The sequence below is a fragment of the Halictus rubicundus genome, chromosome 15, assembly GCF_050948215.1.
Source record: "Halictus rubicundus isolate RS-2024b chromosome 15, iyHalRubi1_principal, whole genome shotgun sequence".
Taxonomy (NCBI): Eukaryota; Metazoa; Arthropoda; class Insecta; order Hymenoptera; family Halictidae; genus Halictus; species Halictus rubicundus.
In genome coordinates, this window is record NC_135163.1 from 5,000,217 (window position 1) to 5,023,662 (window position 23,446).

The 23,446-nt window shown below is 43.8% G+C and overlaps 1 protein-coding gene across 10 annotated transcripts in view; it reads left to right on the top strand.

Moving 5' to 3' along the window:
• The window catches only part of Rh50 (Rhesus blood group-associated glycoprotein Rh50), a 43,983-nt gene that overhangs the window by 20,173 nt on the left and 364 nt on the right, over positions 1–23,446 (top strand). For 9 of the 10 annotated variants that reach the window (XM_076801581.1, XM_076801574.1, XM_076801582.1 and 6 more), the window contains 8 exons: positions 10,512–10,698; positions 12,755–12,905; positions 14,214–14,361; positions 15,089–15,307; positions 15,392–15,474; positions 22,070–22,213; positions 22,634–22,799; positions 23,242–23,436. In XM_076801581.1, coding sequence (XP_076657696.1) covers positions 10,512–10,698; positions 12,755–12,905; positions 14,214–14,361; positions 15,089–15,307; positions 15,392–15,474; positions 22,070–22,213; positions 22,634–22,799; positions 23,242–23,399 — 1,256 coding nt within the window. In that variant the 3' untranslated portion in view covers positions 23,400–23,436. The remainder of the gene's footprint in view (positions 1–10,511; positions 10,699–12,754; positions 12,906–14,213; positions 14,362–15,088; positions 15,308–15,391; positions 15,475–22,069; positions 22,214–22,633; positions 22,800–23,241; positions 23,437–23,446) is intronic. The other variant, XM_076801579.1, reaches the window with a different exon arrangement.

The window sequence follows — 23,446 nt, forward strand, 5'->3', positions numbered from 1 at the left end:
TTGTAAGCAACGTGTACACCTCTGTTGGCCGGGTTGCCGCATGTTAGGCGGATCTTTAATCGATAATAACTCAAAAACTAAACCGAAATCGCAATTTTTTTATTCTTTATTTTCTTCTCATATCGTCTCGGAGAACCATCCCTTAAATTTTCTCCCACCTGTAGTCAACACTTTGGTCGTGTCGCGCGCCTTTATGTTTTAAGCAACGTGTACACCTCTGTTGGCCGGGTTGCCGCATGTTAGGCGGATCTTTAATCAATAATAACTCAAAAACGAAGCCGAAATCGCAATTTTTTTATTCTTTATTTTCTTCTCATATCGTCTCGGGGAACCACCCCTTAAATTTTCTCCCACCTGTAGTCAACACCCTGGTCGTGTCGCGCGCCTTTATGTTTTAAGCAACGTGTACGCCTCTGTTGGCCGGGTTGCCGCATGTTAGGCGGATCTTTAATCGATAATAACTCAAAAACGAAGCCGAAATCGCAATTTTTTAATTCTTTATTTTCTTCTCATATCGTCTCGGAGAACGACCCCTTAAATTTTCTCCCACCTCAGTCGAACGGCCTGGTCGTGTCGCGGGTCAGATCATTTCGGGGTCGGTCGATGCGGGTTTAATTAAAGAGAAGTAGGGCGATAAGTTGCTTGCTAACGAAATCGAACGTTCCTCGTGCATAATACACCGGGGAACCGTTTCCGGCATGGGAAGAAACGATCCGTACGTTTATAGAATTCTTCGGGAACGGTTTGAAACGATGGATACGCGGTTTGGGGGCTGGGAAAGTCACCCTCGGGTGCCGGCCTGGGCAATCTTCACCGGTTCGGCTGTTCCCGCGTTCGAGGGTCGACGAACGAGGACATCGTCGGAGGAAGGGACGACGGCGACGAGAGACAGCCTATCGGACGCACCTCTGCACGCGATCGTGCTTCTCTTTATCGAGGGGTTCCTCGTCTGTGGTTTTTTGGCCACGTTCGTTTACGCCCCCGAGGTGGACGCCAGAAACAAGGATAACAGCTTTTGGCCTCATCTAAATGGAAAACCGAGTTCTTTGCCGGTCACGTACACACGTAAGTCGTTCGACTCGCGCTCTTTTTCAGCGGGCCACCCCCCCCCTCTTTTTCTCCTTATTCTTCCTCCACTTCCTCCTTTCTCCGTCCCCCGCAACCCCTTTCTCTCCTACGCTTACACCCGTTTTCACCCTCCCCTCTCTCTCTCCCCTCCCCCCGTGCTCACGGTACTTTGCGTTTTAACGGGGCAAACTTTCCGGTGACACGGAGACACTCGAAACGAGAAACAATGGGACTGCGAGTGTGTACACAGAGCTCATTGTAACGGCGTCCCATGATTTTTTTAATCGTTCGGGAAATTTTTTTGAGGTAGAGGAGGGATATTATCCTTTCCACCGGGATGGGCACTGTGGAACATTTTTATCCCTTTTTTCTTTTCATTGCCAGACCAGAATTTCCCCGAGGTTCTTACGCTGAAGTATGATTACGCATGTATATAAAACACGGGAATGTGTAAGACGCGCGCTCCCGAGGAAAAGTGCAATCTTCGCATGAATATTTGAAACGTTAATACGAAGCTCAAACTTTCCTGAAGACCACGCCGGGATACGTTCCCCGATACGCGCGTCTTCCCGTCTGGACAATGTCTTGTCCGTGTCTATATACAAATCTTATATTAAACTCGGCTGTGCATCGTTTCATCGAGGTGTCCCTGAACTTTGCAGATAAATTGTTTGAAGACAGACAGATGAGGAATTTAATGTCAGTGAGCTTTTTATTCGGCAGTGACTAAAAGCACGATTAGTCGAGCTACACGTATACATTTATTTCTTTCCTGAATCATTTTAGTACTGTGACTTCTCGATACATGTCAACAACACGGGTCTTGCCAACGACATACATCGTCCAGGAGACATACCCATATTTGTTTACAGTCCACGGCGTCCGAGGCCTCTCGAGATTCGTGGTCCCTCGCGTAGTATCCTTCGTGGTAGTGGGGATAATTCCGCGACGTTTATCATCCAGGTTTCGGCGACATATATAGAGAAATGTCGATGACAATATGAAAGTATTTTTAAATTCTTTAAATATCTTCACTCCGTTAAATTTGATCTGCTCACGTAAATGGACTCCGGATCTCTGTGCAAAATAAAAATTGTAGAGGAGGTGTTAATAATATATTAATATTCTTAGTCTTTTAATATTTTCGCGGCTTTCAATTGCACCTATTTTTTGGTTCATAAATGCATAAAATCCCCGGAGTCTAGTCGGGAATTCATAAAGCCACTCTAGCGAGAATAATATATGAATACTCTTAAAATCTTCTAATCTTTTCACTGTTTTAAATTGCACCTATTTTACGTCGTAAATGCGGAGGCTGTTCGTAAATGCATAAAGTCCGCGGTGTCTAGTCATAATAGCGCAAAGTGCTACACCTGAACGAGTCGGTTCCGCGTTGTAGGTTGATTTCCCATTCAATGGGAAAAATGATAAATCAGGAATCGTAAAACAATATCCGACGGGGAAAGTTTTATATTTCTCCCGTAAACGGTGAATACGTTTAAGGGTTAGAGCAGCAGGGGGTTGGTATCCCCGGAGAAGAAAGCTAGTCATTCCTTCCGGCCAAATTACTCATCGGGGGTTTAAATGGCAGAGCGGGCTTCTTTCCCCCACACGGGGAAGTTCGTCCGTAAAACCGGAAGCTGGCGGTACTCGGGGGCGAAAAACTCGCGACCGGGGGTGTCTCAGGCCCCTTAGGATCGCGAAAAGGGCGAAGCAACAGGGGTTGGAAGAGAGTTAGAAGGATCGGAGAGGGGACCAGAGAATCTCTGAAAGATAACTAGGGACGCGTGGGTAATATTCCAAGAAACTCGTGTACCTATACAGGGATGCAAAGAGGCGACGCCGGAGAGGGTTTAACTCTGCCATGGAGTCGGATAAAGTACGTATATTAACGTCGCGCTACTACACCAGAAACCTCTTTGTGAGATATGGCTGGGCATTGTGTTACGGGAAATCGTCTTGCGTTCCGTTGCCTCGCTGCCACCGCCGCTATGATTACCTTCACTATTACGGAATTGCCAGTCTCGGTCCTGGTATTCGGCGCGCTTGACCCCCGAATGCACCCCTCCGCGATTCAAGAATTTTCTACATCAATACTGGAAAATTTTCGATTGCGAGATGGTAATTTTTAATAGCATGGAGTTAAAAATTGTAGCAATGAAACAGGTGAGGGACCCGATTACTTTAGGGGTACCAATCACCCCCGCGGGGGTTTTCATCTTGTAGGGGTGCGTATATTACACTTATTTTTAAAACATTATTGGGTCCCTCAGAGTTGAAACTTTGCGAGGATCAATTTCTGACCTCGACAGGTCACGAATAGGCATAGCACACGCTGATCGGGGATTAACTAAAATTAGAAGATATTCTTCCAAATTACATATTCTCTAATCTGCGTATTGTAGTAGTATAATATTCCCGATAAACATGTTTTGTCGGATTCCGCTGAAAAACTTTGAAGCCCAATCTATGTATTTTCAGTCTGCGTCGATCGGGCCGGTAAAGGCGAGTTAACGTGAAAAAGTTTTTAATCCGCGCGCGCGACGGAGTTCGATTAAATGTTTTGTGCCCCCGGAGGCCATCGCGAGTCGACAGAGTCTCGGCGGCCATTCTTTCGAGCACACTCGTAAAGCGGCGCGGATTATCGGCCGCGCGTTTCTACGCGGTCGGTTATTATTCATAACCATCGATTAGCTGAATTTTACGGGTGCCGCGCGATAATGCCGCGGTTATGCGCGATATTGAACGCGTAAACGAACCGGCGGGTAATACAGTTTGGCCGGTATCTTGAGAGCATCTCTCGGCTGAAACTGCCGGCGGAGATGAACATGTGGTCAACACTTTAGCCCGGCGAATCTGAATTTCAAAGTGATACTTTGTGTAGATTACAAAACCAGCTCCGGCCAGAAGCATAATTGGTAAGGTAATCTCGTTGCTCTTCAAAGATTATAAATTTCAGCGCGGGCGGTGGCGGGGGGTATCCGCGCGGCAAGCCGGAGCGTGTACGTGTTTTCTTATGGAAATAGCCTTTCAAGCGACGTGGACAAAATTTCCTTCTCATGGAGATGCGACGGTTAGCAGGAAAACACGGTATAAAACCTAAATAGAAGATCGTCGTGTCGTTCTCCCCTGCCGCCTTTTTTTTTCTACCCCGTGTCTCGCTTTAGGCATTCCGTCGCCGGTACTTGAAGAAATTAATATTCTCCACATTAAGGGAAGTAGACGGACAAACTGCCGAAGGATGCGCAGTTCCTCCTGGAATTAATTCCGAGAAAATCAGATGAAGCGCGGACATCTCTTTTTACGTTATACTTCTTCCTAGCACATCCATCCTTTTTATCCACAGTGCTGGACGAAAGAACAATACACTTCGCGTGTTTCACATATTTCATTGTACTCAAAGGTGTAAAATGTAATTTACACCTTTGTCTGAACACGCTCCGAATAATACAAACACGTCTTATGCACGTGCTATGTATGTTAAAGATGTTGCACTTCCTTGAAAAGAGAGATTCCCGAGGTCATTTGCAATAACTTTTCCCTTTGCGAAAATGTTCTCCGCGGCTTCGTTCAGGAGATATTCGCGAAAAACACGGACCAATCAGAGCACGGCTTATGGAGGGAGGGTGGCGCCTCGGCGAGAGGTCCCACTGAGCGTGGAGTTGGTATTGGCCGAGCAGGGGTCCGTCCGCTGGAGCCGCGCTATGATTGGTCCGCGTTTTTCGTTAATAACTCGTTAACAACGCCGCGGAGAACATTTTCGCAAAGGAAAAAGTTTCTCAAAATGACCTCAGGAATCTCCCCTTTCAAGGAACAACAACAACATCGTCCCTTTCGAGGTACAACATTACTGGGACGCCCTGTATATACAATTTTAAAGTACAATGCTGCTCTTTAAGATCCTCTCCCGACTTTTTACTGAAATATTTCATTTTTATTCCCGATATAATTTAGTTCAATGCGAACCACTGTCATGGTTATGTATTCTTTTTATATGAACAAAGGAGCAAACATATCGACGACAGTATTATGTGATTTATAGTTAAAATGTGCTAGAAAAAACTGAAAAATTGGGATGACTTTGTACAAATACTCGAAACGCAACGCAGGTAGAAAATGGAGGAATTCGAGCAGCGCGCGTGGTTTAATGGAAATCTTATTTGCAAGAGAATCGATTTTAAACGACGTGGCGTGGGAAAAGGACCCAGCTAACTAAACGACGGTATCCCGGCTTGATCAATGAAAATGTTTTACAGTGAAACAGAAAAATAAAGCAGGAAGATTTATCTCCATGTACACGGTTATACCGGAGGGCCGATGTGTTCCGGCCGAAATTATTCGAGACGCGTCCGTGTAATCTATTTATCACTTGAAGCATTGCTGTCCCCGCCGTGACTTTTATACGGGAGAGGCAATGGCGAGCGAATCGAGGGCCCTTTCATCCCCGTGCACCGTGGATAAACATTTTCGACCATCCAAAAAGCCGTGGGATATCTCGAATCCCGAATAAGACGAAACGTTAGACACGATCCGCGCGTTACAACGAAGGGTCAGAGTCTCTCGTTCTGCTCGAAACCAAAGGAAATTCGATTCGCAGCGACGCGACTCGATTATCACTTCAAGCGGCCAGTTAAGATCGTGTAATTCGATTTGCCCGGAGCTCGTTACCCGGGGCGCTGCCTTTTCTCCTCTTCTTTTCTTTTTTTTCTTTTTTTTTTTTTTTTTTGGTTTCTCAAGATAAAGTTCATCGGCTATTCAGCCACCATGAAACTTTTAATTGTTGAGCTGCTAGCCGGAGCTGTTACATGGTTTTTTCCCTCCCACGTCGCGCACCGCCGGACTGCATTTCGCGACAGCTCGCCGAAATTTGTTGCGAATTATAATCCGGGGCACAAGTTCGCGGAAGTTGAGGCTGGGGATGCGCGCGTGTGCGTTATCGAAGTTGTGTCGGAGGGTTAGATTTTCCACCCGGGGTCGTGGAAAAGTTTTGTGCGTGGAGCGACCGACATTTCCCCCAGTTTCCACCTCTCGGTGTATTTCTGTTCCGACCCATATAGAAATTCCTTGCTTTTTCGCTGTATGCAGAAGAAACTAATTTTCAATGTGCCAGATTTACAGATACGGTGGCCCGAATTAATTTATTCGGGCACCTCTTAACCCATTATCCGCCAATGTCCCATTTTTGGAACACTCAATAAAACGAATATATAATTTTAATCCTTTGCACTCGAAGCTATTTTAACCCCAACACGAAACATTTCTTCCGACCTAGAATATTTCCCTTCTATATATATATTTTTCCTGTTATACATACGAAAATGGTGCAATTTACTCCTACAATACTGAAATGTTTAGTAATTCATTAAATAGAAACGAATTGAATAATTTAAAAAATATTTTGAATAACGATACAGCGATTTTCAGTGGTGCCTTACAGTCACCGTTCGAGTGCTAAGGGTTAATTTTACTTTTTTAGTATACTATAGTACATTCCGCCAACGTCCCAAAAATGGGACGGGCTTTAATTTTTATACTTAAATCAAAATAATAACAATTATGGCAAAAATAGTTCCAGTTGGTTAGTACGAATATCACTATACAGTTAATTTAATTTTCTTTTGCATTTTTGAATTGCGGCGGGTAATGGGTTAACAAAAGGACAACTTTTTTCAATATTGGACCAAATGACTTTGTTTGAGAAGTCGGAAAAATTAGCTCACTACACGTCTTGAACGAAAATCTTGAATAAACTTGCAATCGTAATTTTATTTTATTATTTTCTATAAATTGGTGTGCATATATCCATTGTGTCCACAAATATTGAATGAGCAAGTGCAAGTATTCACAAAAATGCACATATTTGTCGCGCGCCTCAATGACGTACGGCAACGTACACGTCTGTTGCTCGGGTTGCCGTATTTTAGGCGAACTTTTAATCGTTAATAACTAAAAGACGAAGCCGAAATCGCAATTTTCTTATTCTTCATTTTCTTCTTGTATCACCTCGGAGAACCACCCCTTAAATTTTCCCCCACCTGTAGGCAACACCCTGGTCGTGTCGCGCGCCTTCATGTCGTCAGCAACGTACGCCTCTGTTGCTCGGGTTGCCGTATTTTAGGCGAAATTTTAATTCTTAATAACTAAAAGACGAAGCCGAAATCGCAAATTTTTTATTCTTCATTTTATTTTTATATTGTCATGGAGAACCACCCCTTAAATTTTCCCCCACCTGTAGTCAACACCCTGGTCGTGTGTCGCGCGTTTATGTAGTCACCACCAACGTACGCCTCTGTTGCTCGGGTTGCCGTATTTTAGGCGAACTTTTAATTCTCAATAACTAAAAGACGAAGCCGAAATCGCAAATTTTTGATTCATCATTTTATTTTTATATTGTCATGGAGAACCACCCCTTAAATTTTCCCCCACCTGTAGTCAACACCCTGGTCGTGTGTCGCGCGCCTTTATGTAGTCACCACCAACGTACGCCTCTGTTGCTCGGGTTGCCGTATTTTAGGCGAACTTTTAATTCTCAATAACTAAAAGACGAAGCCGAAATCGCAAATTTTTGACTCTTCATTTTATTTCTATATCGTCATGGAGAACCACCCCCTAAATTTTCTCCCACCTGTAGTCGAGAACACCGTGTACGTTATTATTATGTAAATCAAAATTGCGAATGCATTACGATTCCTCGATCCCCCGTATACAGTATTCATCCATCGTGATCGAAAAACTGTCGACGCAAAGTATGCCGGAGGACTTCTTAATCCTTGCTCTCTCGTTCTTATCGGGTTTTTCCTGGTCTCGGTCTCGACACGTGGATATTGATACGGGTACAGGCGAGTTCGGCGTGTGGAGCGTACACCGAAGAAAAGCTTTCCGCGGTATGATATGTGGTCGTCCCGACCTACTTGAATTTCGACTTGACTTCCCGATCATCGGTTATCCGCATATAAATTACACCGGTGACAGGGGCACACCCCGCCCGCCCCTCTATACCTATGATAAATAAATAGATCACCCGTGCGAGACGGCCGGGGCCGCGCGCGCGCTCTTCTTTGATCCGCGCGGGTTGCACGGAATACCGTGGAATAAGTTGTCGATTCCGAGGGAAGAAAAATCTTTTGAAAAGCAGCCGCCCGACTCTGGACTGGCAACTGGCCGGGGAGGAATCATCATCTTCCCGTGACGTTATTGGAATACGTTCGATCCGGGATAGGAGTGAACGGCGGGGAGGGATCGTTAAGATTTTTTTCTCCGTAGGATAATTTCAGTTCCGCCGGATCGGATTTCAATTTCATCGACAGCCATCGGCCATCGGCTGTCCGGGTCCGAACGAATTTTTCTTGCGCGTTAACGCTGACCCGGATCAGCAAAGATGTCCTACCCCGGCTGCTATGCATTCGCGCGTGCGATCGCGAATTTGCGAGAGCGCCGACACTTTGTGATGGATGAGCCCTCCCCCACCCTTATCCTCACCCCCACCTCCGGTAACGAATTATCTGTTTCGAGATGGCTGGTGACCTAAGACGTCCACCCGGTTTTCCAATGATTTACGAACATGTTTTACACGGCCGGGCGTCTGGTCTTAATCCAGCCCCTCTCACCGGGTTGATTTATTCCCGCTTAATGGGAGGGATGAAAATTTACCGGCAGGGATCGATTACACCTCCCCGACCGCGCGCGCGGGGCAAAGTGCCGCGATCAAAGCTTCAATAGACGGATCAATATTAACTCGAGACATTAATAACCGTGAAACGGACGACCTTACAAGGGATGAAATAAATTCTTTAGAGTCTAGACGGCTAAGAAAGTTATGGCTATCGACGTTCGTCTTAACCGCTTGTGACGGAGACGTTTCCCGATATCAGTCAGGACGCGTCTTCCGTGGCGTGTGTAATTTAGGAGATGTTTGAAAATTATTCAAACCGCCAGTGGCCAGCAGTGCTACGTTGGATTTTATTTATTTTTTTTTTTTTTTTGTTGACACGTTCTTGTTATTTTCGAATAATTCATCTCACGATATATCTCCTCTTCTGGGCATTTTTGTGCGCGTTAATAAAGTAAATGTTATCATCATTATGACGTTCTAGATAATACTTTGTATTACAGTATTTTTTAGTGAAATATCTTCTATGCTACTGACTCTTAAATTAAGGAAATTAAAAGTACAGTGTTTTCTCGATATATGTCCACAACAGGGGTCTACCCAGTGACATATATCTGCTATAAGATGCTATTGTCCGATACTCTGCCACATATAGCAAAGGACAGCGACTGACCTTGGACTACAAAGAGTGTAAACATGCATGTCCACAACAGGGGTCTACCCAGGGACATATATCGCCTAGAAGATACTATTCTCTGATAGTTTGCCGAACGTAGTAAAGGACGGCGAAACTCGAGTGACCTCGGTCGCTGAGGAATGTAAATATTGTAAACAAAGCTCCACTCGAGCTTTGGGGGCATACTCCGCGGCAGTGGGGACTTTTATCGGCTAGATATTTGGAACATATATCGAGAAAACACTGTATACAGTTTCATTTCGTTCTCTCGCTACGGCAAATTATGATTACAGAGCGGATTTAGTAACAGGGTCGCAGTATAACTTCCTTTTGAGGAAAGAAAAAATATCGTACAAGAAAATTTCGCATTGTTTAACGAGGTCTATCATCGAGTAGTAGTCGTAGTAGAACATTTGCTCAATTCCTCATTATGGACTATTTCGTCTCGCACCAATAATCCATGAACTGGCTTGTGCATTTATCGAAACGTTACCGTACGTACCGAACCTTCCAGAAAGCGACAATGAAACCGAGAAAAAATGTTTTCGATTGATCTTTCGAGGGAAAGATTGAAGGGGAGAAAGTCGAGGGGGAATTACGTCGCGTTTGCCAAGTAATAAAATTACCATTACGCTATTAAAACCGGCCCAGCACACTCTTCAAGTTCGAGGACGGTGACAAGAAACCAATCCGAGATTTCAATCGCGTAACCAACCGCAATTTTCAAAGTTACCGGGCAAAACCGTGGCTCGGCGAAACCAATCTCCGGGGCAGCCCTTATTAAAACGTTCCGGGTCGCGAGTGGGGGAAACTGATTGCAGCCGGGGGGCGTGAATTATTCGAGGCTACGGTTGCAGAGCACGGAATGTCTCGGACATAAGTCTGCGGTTATCTTCGAATCGGTCAGTAGGAACCGCGTCCTTCCTCTCCCGGTGTGGCCGGAGTAATTGCTGCGATCAATTAACGCGCGATTAACAGCACTCAACGAGCGAGAGCGGGCCAGCGAACGGCCGAGCAAACAAGCAAGCAACGCGCGTGCGCGCGCGCGCGCGACCGCTCATTAACAGCACGCGAGCCATGCATGCGCCTACAAAAAAGGTATTTCTGTTTTCCCTGCATCCCCGTCGTTGTTCCGGCCGTGCCGCTAAAACGGTTCAGTGTATCAAGATGTCCACGTGATGATTTGGATCGGCTTCGGGTTCCTGATGACGTTCCTGAAGAGGTACGGACAGAGTGCTGTTGGCCTCACGTTCCTCGTTGGAGCGATCCTCGTCCAGGTTGCCCTGCTCTGCCAAGGCGTCGTTGAGATCAAGAAGTCCTACGGAGCCAACCTGTCTCTCGAAAGGTGCGTGAAAACTTAATTAACAATTAGAAATAATAATCCTACCAAAGATACACGACAATACTCTATAAAACGTGTAAGGAAATTAATAGAAAAAGTTTATTTGGTGTGTTTGAGGTTGGTCTTCTTCACTGGTTCTAATGACCTTGAAACGTGTTGTCAAGGTCATTCTGAACAACTTTCCCCTATACTATGCCATTTTAGACAAACTTATTAGAAACAGTTTATCCGTCCACGACTGTCTATGAAATTATTCAGCTGGCGAGGTTTAAAAATCGTCAAAAAATTATTTATCATATTGTACACCCTCATTTTCCGAAAAATTTTAGTGCGAGAAAAGTGGTATTCATCTATAGTGTTCTAATATGCAACGGTTGGCCCATTTACAAAGCCGCAAATTTATAGTTGATGGCCGAGCATGAAAAATGCTGAATTTTGCTTGCTAAGGGCTTTGAAATATTATGCAATACATTGTGAGATTATGTAAAGAGCGTATTTCATAAAAACTTAGCAGTCATGCAACCTTAGGTCGTTGCAAAAAATCATCTCTCCAGCCACAGAATATAGTTCGTCAATTGCTGGTTAACACTTTGACTGTCATCTCGGCCAACATAAAAATTTCATGAAATTAAAGTAACTCAACAATCCAGAGATCAACAATTATTAAACATTTCGGTTCGAGAATCGTTGTGGAAAGCGATCGAAAGTTATCGAAACTTTGCCGCGCTAACATTGAACCGAGGGATCTTTCCAGCGAAAGCCACCGAAAGCGAAAGCAATTACTTTCCACAGCTAATTATATCATTGCATTGCATCCGTAATGAGAATTTTCTGAACGGTTGAGAACTCCGAAGTTTGACCAGATTACTGCTAAAATTAACGCGAAATTGGCACCGTAAGCATGCTAATTAAAACGTATAATATTCATGACCGTAGCCACCCGAACACTAGATTAACTTTTCACCCGTGGAAATCCCCTTTTCATCATTTTTGCATTTCGAGTGTTCGGTTGCAGTTTAGTTCGAGAACTCAAAAAGCATATTTACAACTTTTCAATTTTTCACCGACCACAAAGGAGGTATAGAATAACTAAAAATGTGGTTTATAAAATTTATTTGTGAACTGGTGTTCGCCGTAAATCTCGATTTAGTCCATCGGATACGATGAAGAACAACAAATTGTTTTATTTAACGCGAGAATTCTCGGTTTCCCGGATTCGCCGAACCAAGTTTCTCGGGGAACATTATCTGCGCAACGTGTGTATCGAAAACAGGTAAATTCGCACGGTCCGGGTAATATACACACCGGGTCCTGGTTGGCTGAAGAGTCCAAAGATATTTTCGCAGGACCCACATACAAAATACATTCCTTTCGGATGCGCCATGGAATACGGAAGCCGGGTTGTAAGATTGTGTCTGCCTTTGTGTATGAATAGTTAATAAGGAAGGTGGTACACAGGTACTTTCGTCCGTCGAGTTTCCCTTCTTTCCATGGAAATTGTAATTCTGGCTGGATCAGGAAGAAACGACAATTTGATGAAATAACACCTAGCACGTGAGAAAATGGACCGGATGCGGGGTGGCATAACCTCGATCCAAGTGAAATAGTTCGGCCGCTTCTGTCGTGAATCCGTAAAATCGGCCGTCGTCTAGTCACAATGAATAATCAGTTTAAACCTGGACTCAATGCCACGGTGTTCAATAGTTACATTGTTCCATCGAAGCACGTGAATCCCGAAATGAATTGATTGATCGAGCCTGTTATTTTCACGAGATCGGTGTGTCCGTGGTGGCAATGCGATTCGACGATCAGCATTCGGGCCGTCTGTTATTATTGATAATGTTATCGTAACCAGCAACCTGAAAGCGAAATAATTCTGATCTCCACAGAGGCACCATGATATCAAACCTCTTCTCCCATTCCGTGATGCGTCCCGTTTGCATACCGACCCGTCCCGATATATTCTTGCGGATGTTATGAATACTGATCTGTGGTTTCGAGGTTCCACCAGCAGGTTAATAACGCGGATATCGATCATCTTCTCGGTAACCACTTTCAGCCTTCTGAGCGCCGACGTTGCAGTGGCCACCCCGTTGATATCCATGGGCGCGCTCCTCGGTAAGACGACCTACATACAGCTCGTGTTCATGGGTATCCTAGAGCTGATCATGTTCACCGTGAACAAGTACGTGGGGGAGCATATACTCATGGTAAGTTTACCCTTTCTCGCCCACTCACCGACCGCCTTTGTCCTCGATTTTCGGCGGAGCATGGGAATATGCACGCAGACCCTACTCTCTCTTATAGGGGCCGTCCCGAAAACCGAGTGTTTATGGAATTCGCCAGTAACTTTTACTACCCCGTCGTCTTATTTCCGGAGCCACCAAGCTACGTGGAAAAGGGAACGGTCAAACCACGCTTCGAGGATATTGAACATCGTAGACAACGTCGGGACAATTTTTTCTCAATTTTTTCCGTGGACATTCGATGTAATAACAGAGTCGGGTTAAACTTTATTTGAGGAAACCAGAAATCTTTAACTTTCTTTATGTTATCCTGTAGATTTTGTCGAGAAGATGCTGAGAATCCAAGTTTTAATCCTAGGAGATCAGTAGTTCAAAAGTTACGCGTGTGTAAAGATGTTAGATTGTCAGCGGTTTTGACAGGCAAGGGCGCCGCCATGTTGGTATGTACTCATCGTCGCGCGTCGTTTGATGAGCGGAACCGCTAGGTGGCAACACAAGCACGCGGTCATGTCGATAAGGTAGATTTCCAACCTTCTCGCGGCTTCGCTGATTGGACGATATCCGAGTACATATCAATATGGCGGCGCCCTTACCTGTGAAACACGCTGAAAGTCCCACATCTTCGCAAATGCATATCTTTTCAACTACCATTCCCCTAGGATTAAAACTTGGATTTTCAGCATCTTCTCGAAAAAATCTACAAGTTCACATACAAGAAAGTTAAAAGTTTCCAGCTTCCCGAAGTAAAGTTTAGTCGTAACAGTAGAGTACATTAACAAAATTGAGTAAAGTCATTTCTGCAAAACCAGACATATTTCCGCGATCCATTACACGTTTTTATAATTTCACATAAAAATAAATCAGTGAAGGTAGTCTCTGTCGAAGCCGATTCAGAAAGATGTGAAAATATCTATCGCGAATAATTAGGAAAATATATTGCACCCGTTTCATGGAAATAACCTCCTATTTCTGGAACGCTTCGACGTTCGAACGTATAATTATTTAAATGAAGCTATAGTCCGCGATTCCTTCGGGTAATATGTGCCGCAAAACGGGAGTGAGAGAGATTCGAAGAACAAAGGGAAGGAACGAACAATTATCGGGTCTACTGTCCACCTGGGTTTCGCAAAAAGAACAACGGGCGGTGGGGGAAATTTGTTCTGTGCTTTGGGACGGCCCGCTATTGTCTTCCTCGATGGCGAGAATCGATTTACAGGTGGGAACGCGACTTCCGGGACAGACGAAATGAAAACTTTTCTCGTGTTTCGATAGGCAGTTGACTCTGGTGACAGCATGTTTGTCCACGCGTTCGGTGCGTACTTCGGCCTGGCCGTCAGCTTCGTGATGGGAATGAAGGAGAAACCAAAGGAACACCATCTCGAGGGACCCTCCTACAATTCGGATATATTCGCAATGATCGGTCTGTTTAATCGCTATGTTTATCAACCTTTATCATATATTCGGCGTCCAGTCGCCGAATAGCATTACATCGTTTCAATTTCCGAGATAATAACTCGCAGGTGTCTGCTCCCCAGTGGACACAGGTGCGAGAGATACTCGTGAAAGATACTATCGTGTGGATACATACACGGCAACACGACTAAATATATAATACCATTGGCCCACTGCAATAATCTTGATACGATTTTCGGTTTATCTTGTATTTGCTCTTTATTACAAAAAAATGTTACAATCTGTCGGTTAAGTATTCTCAATTTTAATTTAGAAACACTGCGAACTTTCGTTTCAACTCAGTAGTTACACATTAAATAACTATCATACATTCCAGTGGGGATTAACTATACCTATGTACAGTGTTTACTCGATGTCCCAATGAAAGTCCGGGTATACCGCGTGAGGGGCCATGAGCCGAGGCGTATCTCCTGGACGGTATATGTCCCTGGCCAGGACACCCGTGTTTTGGACAGAAATCGAGTAAACACTGTGTACACGTACTAGAAAAGAAAAATTCTGTAATAGTCAACCATAATCGAAATTGACTTGAATGAAAAATGTGTGAGTGGTCTCACAGACGGTCTGTAGCACTTAGGGGTCAATGATCGCAGGGTCGGACGATCCGAAGATTGGACATCGGCGCTGCCACACCAGTGTTTAGAGAGTAAAGCAACGGTTTTTATTTGCGACAGGTACGGTGTTCTTGTGGCTTTTTTGGCCGTCGTTTAACAGCGCCAGCCTCCGAGGCGATGACCAGCAGAGGGCCATTATAAACACCCTTTTGTCGATCTCGGCCAGCTGCGTGATCGCGTTCGCTGTCTCGGCCCTGGTCTCGAAGGACAGCAAATTCAACATGGTACACATACAGAACTCGACCCTGGCCGGTGGTGTGGCCATCGGCACCGCGGCAGGTACGACGTGTATTAATTAATTGGCCGGCCCATATAGACGTTGAACCGTGGCTAACCGGCGCGACATTTTCTGTGTAAACATAGCCATGATGTGTGAGCCGGTGGGCGCTCTGGTCGTGGGATCGTTGGCCGGACTGCTGAGCGTGCTTGGATACAAATACCTCACGGTAATTGATTCCCTCTCTGTTTTATTGTAAGCTTTGTGCGCCCTCGTTCGGCATCGACTCCGACGATTAAGTTGATTGATGTGTACACAGTAAATTATTCCACGTTAATTGAAATGTCGACCTCGCTGACATCTCGTCTTCTCTCGTACGAGGACCAACCGGCATTTTCGGTTTGTGCATACACAGTCACATACGCGGGGTAAGTCGCCGAGAACTGCTGTCTGAAATAGTTCGGCATTTCAAGGAACTGATCGAACAAGTGCAATTTGAGTTTTTTCGGAAATATCAAGGCGATATTGAATTTTTTCAACGTTAACGCACCCCTCTAGTTCTAATAGCGCGTTATTTCCGATGGAAGGACGAATTCGGCGATCTATAATTTGATGACCTTGAGTTGACCTTGACTCTCGACGGCGATATTCTCGCATTTTTTGAGTGAACTGCAGATTTTATGGGAAAACTGAGCAGATCAAATGCAAAACGGTACATTTAAAGAATTTAAAAATATTGTTCCATTAATTTTTAATCTACCACTCATCAGATTCTTAGAACCAGCACTATCTCGTATTAGGGTACTATTCCATACTTGGCGGTTTTACTACAATACTCATGAAATACGGTCGCACAGAGTACAGTTTTTCAAATAATTTTCCAGGTTCCGAAATCGCGACACAATTAACTTTTGTAAACTGTAGTTTTATCAAACGGCGGCAACGCGCGTTCGAACAAAATCCGCTTTGGCGGCGTTAGTGTTGTAGAAATGCTCGCAGCGAACAAAGCTCGAGTCCCGATAGAAATTCTGTCGGGCACCATTAAAGTGAAACTTGACCAACCGTTTGTGCAATCCTTTGATCTCATTACGATGCAGTTGAAATGTTTACGCAAACATCACGATCGTCATGTGTGTTGAATAATTGTTTGAAAACGTGCAAATTTTTCCGAATTCGGGGGACAAAATCGTGCTCGCAACCGGAGTCGTTGTTACACTCTGTTTTTACTCAAATAACGTACGCTGGTGGACAAACGACGTGTACGCTATACTTAAGTTTTCGAACAGTACAGCGTTGACTCGATAATTGTCCAAAACAGGGATCTAGGCAGGGACATATATCGGCTAGGAGACTGTTCTACTATTCTTTGATCCACGCCGAAAGTATAAAAGGACCCCTCACGGGGCAGTGGGTATAGTTCTCGGATTTTTATCAGCTAGGCAATTAGGACATATATAGAATAATCAATGTAAATATACCCCGCTTCTAAACTATAGAACATGTATGATTTATAGTTCAGGAATTCAGGAATTCCTCTATATTAATGATAAATCTTTGGTCCCAAATATCTAGCCGATAATTGTCCCTGGCCAGACCGGTGTTTTGGACAATTATCGAGTAGACGCTGTAGCCTTGGACAAATTAAAGATGGCACGCACGTGCTATCATTTTCTCGCGGTGTGTATTGTGTTGAGGTTTCAAGGACGCCGGTAAAATTAATTTACGCGCGATTCGTAATCGTCGCAGGGTTGCTCGCGCAACGACGTCGCGCGTCGTCTGTGCGCGTCGTTCTATCGACGGAACCTAGTTTCAGTGGAAATTTATATTCCACGTATACGGTGTTGCCGGCGTGAAGTTTCGCCGCCACTTTGGCAGCGTAAAAATTTCAGGCAACGTAGATAGATCACAGAACTCGTCAACACGCGCGCGTACGCGCTCGGTTATGCGCCCTACATGATTACTAAGGCCGGATACACCGTTTATGCTGCCCTCAAAAATATTCCGGTTCGTCCGACGGGGAATTACATTGTCAATTTTCTGGCAGCTCTTATAGACGTTCCGTGGAAGATTCGCTTCTTCTGTGCTGTTGCGTAACGGGACACAAAGGGAACCGGGGAGAAAAGGGATCTTTTCACCGAGTCAGTTGACCGTGAGAAATGAATAAGCATCGGAAGGTTCACCGAACTATTATAAAGGTAGACGTCTTACGAAGCTCTTCTGTGGAAATCGTAATTACCGCTGCGGGTAAATCGGAAGCAATGTTTAACATTAAATGGTCTATTTATTGCATGAAGAAATAACGAGTGGTGCAGTGGTGGAGAGAAAAGTGTTCGCACACCCTTTAAAAAGGGTTAAAGTTGAACTTTATCATTGAATAAAACTACTTAAATTTTGTTGGGATATGAGAAGAATTAGTTTACTAGTTTACTATTTTTCTTTAAATATTGTTATTTGTCGTAATTGCGAAGGAAAAATGCGGAGGTTACAATTTTTATAATGAAAGTTTAAAACATTTTTTCTCTCGAGCTTCTCGGCCCCCCACGGGGTATACCCCGCGGCAGTGGGGACTTTTATCGACTAGGCATTTGGGACAGATCTAGTGTAAACACTGTGTAAGCAAAGTTCAATGAAACTCGGAAATATTTACGGAACTTCTGCGCAACGATCGATCTTATTTTCGTCGTAGATTTTTATTTTACATTCACATGATCGTTCCAGCATTTTCCGTTCTCTCGGTAGGATCGGGAAAGAGGGACAATCATTGGAAAAAAAAACGTTTCACCGGTTTCGACGGAAGTTCTTTTAATCATCCGCCGATTCATCCGGCCGCGCGACTCCATATTCTTTATATACTTTGTTCTTTCCCGTTCCTCCTCGGCGGAACTTCCGCCCCGGGCCTGCGGATCAAATGCAGTTCGAGCGCATTAATTAACGATTCGCCATTAAGACGGTGGAAGCCTCTGTCCCGGCAATTCGCGCCGATATAGAAGAGGAGACCGACACCGTGGAAGGGCATGGAAAGAGGGACAGAGAGAGAGAGAGGAGAGAAAGAGAGATCGGGTATCTTCGGAAACCACGGGAGCCCAAGAGGCACTTCGCGGTATCGTTAAAAGATTCAAGCAAATAGATTCTCGAACAAAAGCAGCCACGGGAGGCGTCGTTCCATTCGAGTGGGGCGACCGGTGAAATAAGAGAAACGCCGGGAATGAAAAACGCGAAGTTTAACGAACCCGTTGACGCTTATATCGGGTCGGCGGGGTTCGCGATTCGACAGCAGTCTCCATCGTCCTCCATCTTTTATGTTCCTGACCGTTCCTCGGGCTCCAACCACGGTGAAAAACGCTTCGATTGCTAATACAGCCCTTGAACGATTAAATTCGAATGGTCGGAGCCAAGCAAGTTCCCATCGATTTTTGTAGCGACGAATAATTTGCAATTGTAAAACGGATACTTGTGGTTTAACGTCCCAAGAGAATCCGCCACGATGGCCAATGATGCTTCGAAAGATGAAGCAGACTTGACGTATCAATCACTACGCGAGCGAGCTAAACATTTTAACCCTTCGCACTCGAGCGGTGACTCCGAAGCACTACTAGAAATTGTTGTGGCATTGTTTCAAAGAAATTACAACAGATGTTACAATGTATTTGTTACATTGCAAAATTTGTATTTAACAGATTACTAAACATTTAAATATTATATGTGGAGATCGGATCAGTCTCGTATGAATAAAACGAAAATATTCTAAGACGGAAGAGAAAAATTTAGTTTTACATTGAAAATAGCGCCGAGTGCACAGGGTTAAAGTTCAAAATCACTACGTATTTGCGAAACCTTTTGTTTAACATCTTCTCGATCGGCGTCTACTTCGTCAATAGTTTTCATAGTTGCAATATTCGATCAAAGAAACGTTATACCTTTCTGCCGACTTATTTTTAAGTGCGGTCACATCCAGGGTGTTCGACTACGGGTGGGAGAAAATATAGGGAATGGTTCTCCTTGGCAATCTAAGACGAAAATGAGGAGTAAAAAATTCGCGATTTCTGCTGCGTCTTCTAGTTATTAACAATGAAAAATCCGCCTAAAATGCGGCAACCCGGCCAACACAGGTGTCCGTTGTGCACGTCATAAGAGGCGTTGTGTCGGTCACTTATATCAGCTGACAAATACATGCTTACACCTCGGTTCTCATTTTGGGCTCCAGCGAAGTGAAAATGTATTAAAAATTCGCAGATTAATCATCAAACGATATTGAACCTGCCTACACGTTTAAAATCCACAAGGAATTATCGAGTAAAAAGGATCAATGCCTTTACAATCAGACTCGCATAAGTAATTCACTCGTGATTACTATAAAATGGTTTGCATATATCCATTGTGTCCGTAAATATCGAATGAAATCCTCGCAAGTGCAAGTATTCACAAAAATGCACATATTTGTTTACGTGACTATCGCGCGCCTGCATGACGTATGGCAACGTGCACCTCTGTTGGGCGTGTTGCCGCATTCTAGGCGGATTTTTAATGGTTAACTGAAAAATGAAGCCAAAACTGAAATTTTTATATTCTTCATTTTCGTTTATCACGGTGAACCACACCGTAAATTTTCTCCTACCTGTAAATATAAAAAATTTGTTGTAGATCGTCGTTTTTCTTTGCGGATGTCCTTATAAAGGGAGATGTGCGTAATTTTGTTTTGAAAAGCCTCGGTCGTTTCGATACGTGCTCCACAAATGGTCTTGATAAAAGGGTAACAAAACAGTCAGTGAGAACGCGTGTTTATTGCACAGCATAAAGGCTGACACTTCGTGTGGGCAAAAAAATCGATCGGCGTATACGCGATAACGATATTTTTCATGAAAATCGCAACCTCGGCTCGCTGCAAAATCAAAATGGAAGTTATTTCAACGCAGTCCGTTATCGTCCGCTTAGATTCCCTTGTTCTACTATCTTCCGTTTGTTCAACGTCCTTGTGAATCTGCGCTTTCCGCGTCACGGACAGTGTACAACACTAGACGACAGAACCTTATCAGAAAAATTTACGTATTGCGCGTGTTATTGTTAATGATCGTTAAAACTTTATACTTTATATTTATCTCTCTCGTTCTACAAATGACTCGCACGCGAACACAACTAATAGACACTCCCGAGCGGAAAGTTTCATCCAGGAATTGACGATAGCAATAACAGCTTACGATAAGCTCGATGGAAGTTTTCATACAGCAAGAAATAAAAGTTTACTTCTCGTAATAAATTTATATTGGCTCGAGAGAGATCTGTATTACAAGCACGCGGAATGCGAAACGTAAAACAAGCACAGGTAAAATTTTATTCGAATGAAACAGCAGCGTTAAAGCAAGGCCTGGCCCGTAAGAAATTTTAGTCGCCATCGTTGAATCGGTAAGCTTGAAACTAGGCATATTTATCAAATTTTATTTCATACTTTTGAATTTTAAATTGTAAACCATTTATAATAGTGTTGTGTTGCACTGTATGCGCGGAAAAGAATTCTCCTTTTTCATCGCGTGAGAGGATCAAAGGGACCAAAGTGAACAGACCGTTAGCTGCACTCTAGCTTCAATTGATCCGCTTGCTTTCATTATTCTGGATCATCCCCTTGCTGTACGATTCACTTCACGACTACAATAATTCGAAGTACTTTGTCTTTCATAATTTTCTAACAGAAAAGGCAGATTTTTTTATATTATACCTACATATAGTGTTTACTCGATATATGTCCAAAACACGGGTCTTGCCAGGGACATGTATCGGCCAGGAGATTCTCCACACGTCTTTATACGTACCGCGATACGAAAACTGTAAGGACATGCAAGAAAATTAATGAAAATTGAATTCCTGTAAAAATATTTTTCTTCCTTTATTTCCAATATTATCGTTTACATCATATAGTAATGTTTTATATACGCCTTCCTTAAAAAGCTACGGTTCAAAGAATTTCAATAATAAGTAAAAACACGTTTGTAACTGCGAGAAAACAACAAGACATGTGACACCTTTTAGAAACAATCAGATAATAAATTTTACTGTACCTTATATTGGTAATGTCTAAATGGCGCGTTTTATGAATCTGACTTCTAAATGAATGTGTGAATGTCTAAAATTTCTAAATTTTCTATTGTCTTCTGCTTCATGGATTTCTACGTTTCCTCCACACACACACACACACACACACGCACACACACGCACATTCTCAAATCCTCAATGTTATTAAATTGTTTACCTATCGCAACAAATCCGCAATAATATTTGTGTAGGTCCAGAGGAATTTATCAAATTACCGACAATCATTTGACCAACAATGTATTAATTGACAACATTTGATAGGCATTGATTTCATCGATAATATTAATTCGCCGACAATGTTTACGTCGACACTTGGTTCGTCGACATCGATCTCGCCGGGGAAATATTAATTCACCGACACGGACTTTGTGTTTACCTGCACACAAATACCCGAGTTTCAACAACAACTTCTTGCCATTGCCATTCCTCGGCTTTGTTTCGAATAATGCTTACATGTAAAAACACGGGTGCGTACGACTGTCACAGATTTTCTCGGTAATATTTATTTCGGCTTTTGTCGCTGGGTAATAAACTAATTGAGTTTCCATTTCCTCGGGAAAGATTTTTCAATTTTCCCACTTGCGTTATTAAATGTATGGTCCCCTGAATAAGGCTTTCGACGTGTTTCTTGGGAGATGGAAAGGTTCAATGACCCGCCTTTGACTGATTTCGTTTTCAAATCGAATTTTAAGGCCTGTAAAGAAAAACATAATCCCGAGTATCGCCGCATTTGTTTTCAGCCTCTGATACAGAAGCGTCTGCGGGTGCATGACACGTGCGGCGTCCACAATCTGCACGGGATGCCGGGTGTTCTGGCCGGAATTTTCGGCGCCCTGATGGCTGGCATAGCCACGGAGACATCTTACAATAAGTCCCTTTACGAGGTACGTAACTTCCGACGGCCGGTGTGGCCCTCCCGTGCCGTTACAGAAATTAATCGGCCGGCTGTTCGGGTAATTAACTTCGTAAGGGATACTTCGCTAAGTATGCGGACTAGCCACCGCCACCGCCGCCGCGAGTTCCTAACTGAGCTGAATGGCGCCGAGGCGAAACTTCCTCAGGGTCCGGCTGCAAAAACGAGCAATTGCTTAATCTATTAACCGTGAAACGCACGTTTCGGTCACCGTTCGCAAGAAATTCGCAATTATTATTCCAGTCGGTGGAAACCCAATGCCAGGCCAATCCCTGCGGTGGTGCGTCCCGATTCTCGTTTTTGTAATACTTTTATTACGATTTTAAGCGAACAGAGTTCGAGATTCTCTTTCTTCCGATTTCTACCAATTGTTTACACTTTCCTCTAACAGATTTTCCAGGCAAGGGCGCCGAGTTCTCTGGAAAAGCTGGCCGAAATGAGGGACGATTATAATATCACACTTGGGCAGGACAGAACAGCTCTGCAACAAGCCGGCTACCAGTTGTTAGCTCTCGCGATCACTCTGGGAATCGCCATTGTTTCCGGATTGGTAACAGGTGACACGATTTTTTCGCACACTGTCCCAACGATAAACAGTATTCCGACACGAACACACTTACCTGTTGATCGATTCAGCGGCGGACCGCGGGTCCCAATTCACTTATAAAATCTATGAAATGTAAAAGAATGTTTATATTAACAAACAATATACAATTCTACGACCATTAGTTTTGCTTTGTTCTAAATTTCGCAACAGGAATTCGTCTAATTCGTCTAATTCGTCTATTCGTCATCGTAGTCCACTGTCGACTTCGTTAGGATCTTATAGATATAAATACATATAAATTCGCATTTAATTTCAAGTAAAGTTGAATTTTTCTATTTTAAATTAAAGGCATAAATAACAGAAAACACTTGAAAGTACGTGAACAATGAAAAACACTTTTAATTTAACTGAAACGATCGATCAATATAAATCAATGTAATTTATTGTATTAGGTTTAATACTGCGACTGCCGGTCTGTGGTTCGATACCCGAGGAGTTAAAATTCGACGACGAGGCTCATTGGGAGCTGGAGGAGGAGGAGTCTTCGCACGAATCGAAAGTTAAAGAGAGAACCAACTCGGGTGATCAGTTACCGATGGCAACTATCTGAAGCGAACAACTCTTTACCGCCTGCACGAGAAGTAAAAGTCTGTCCCT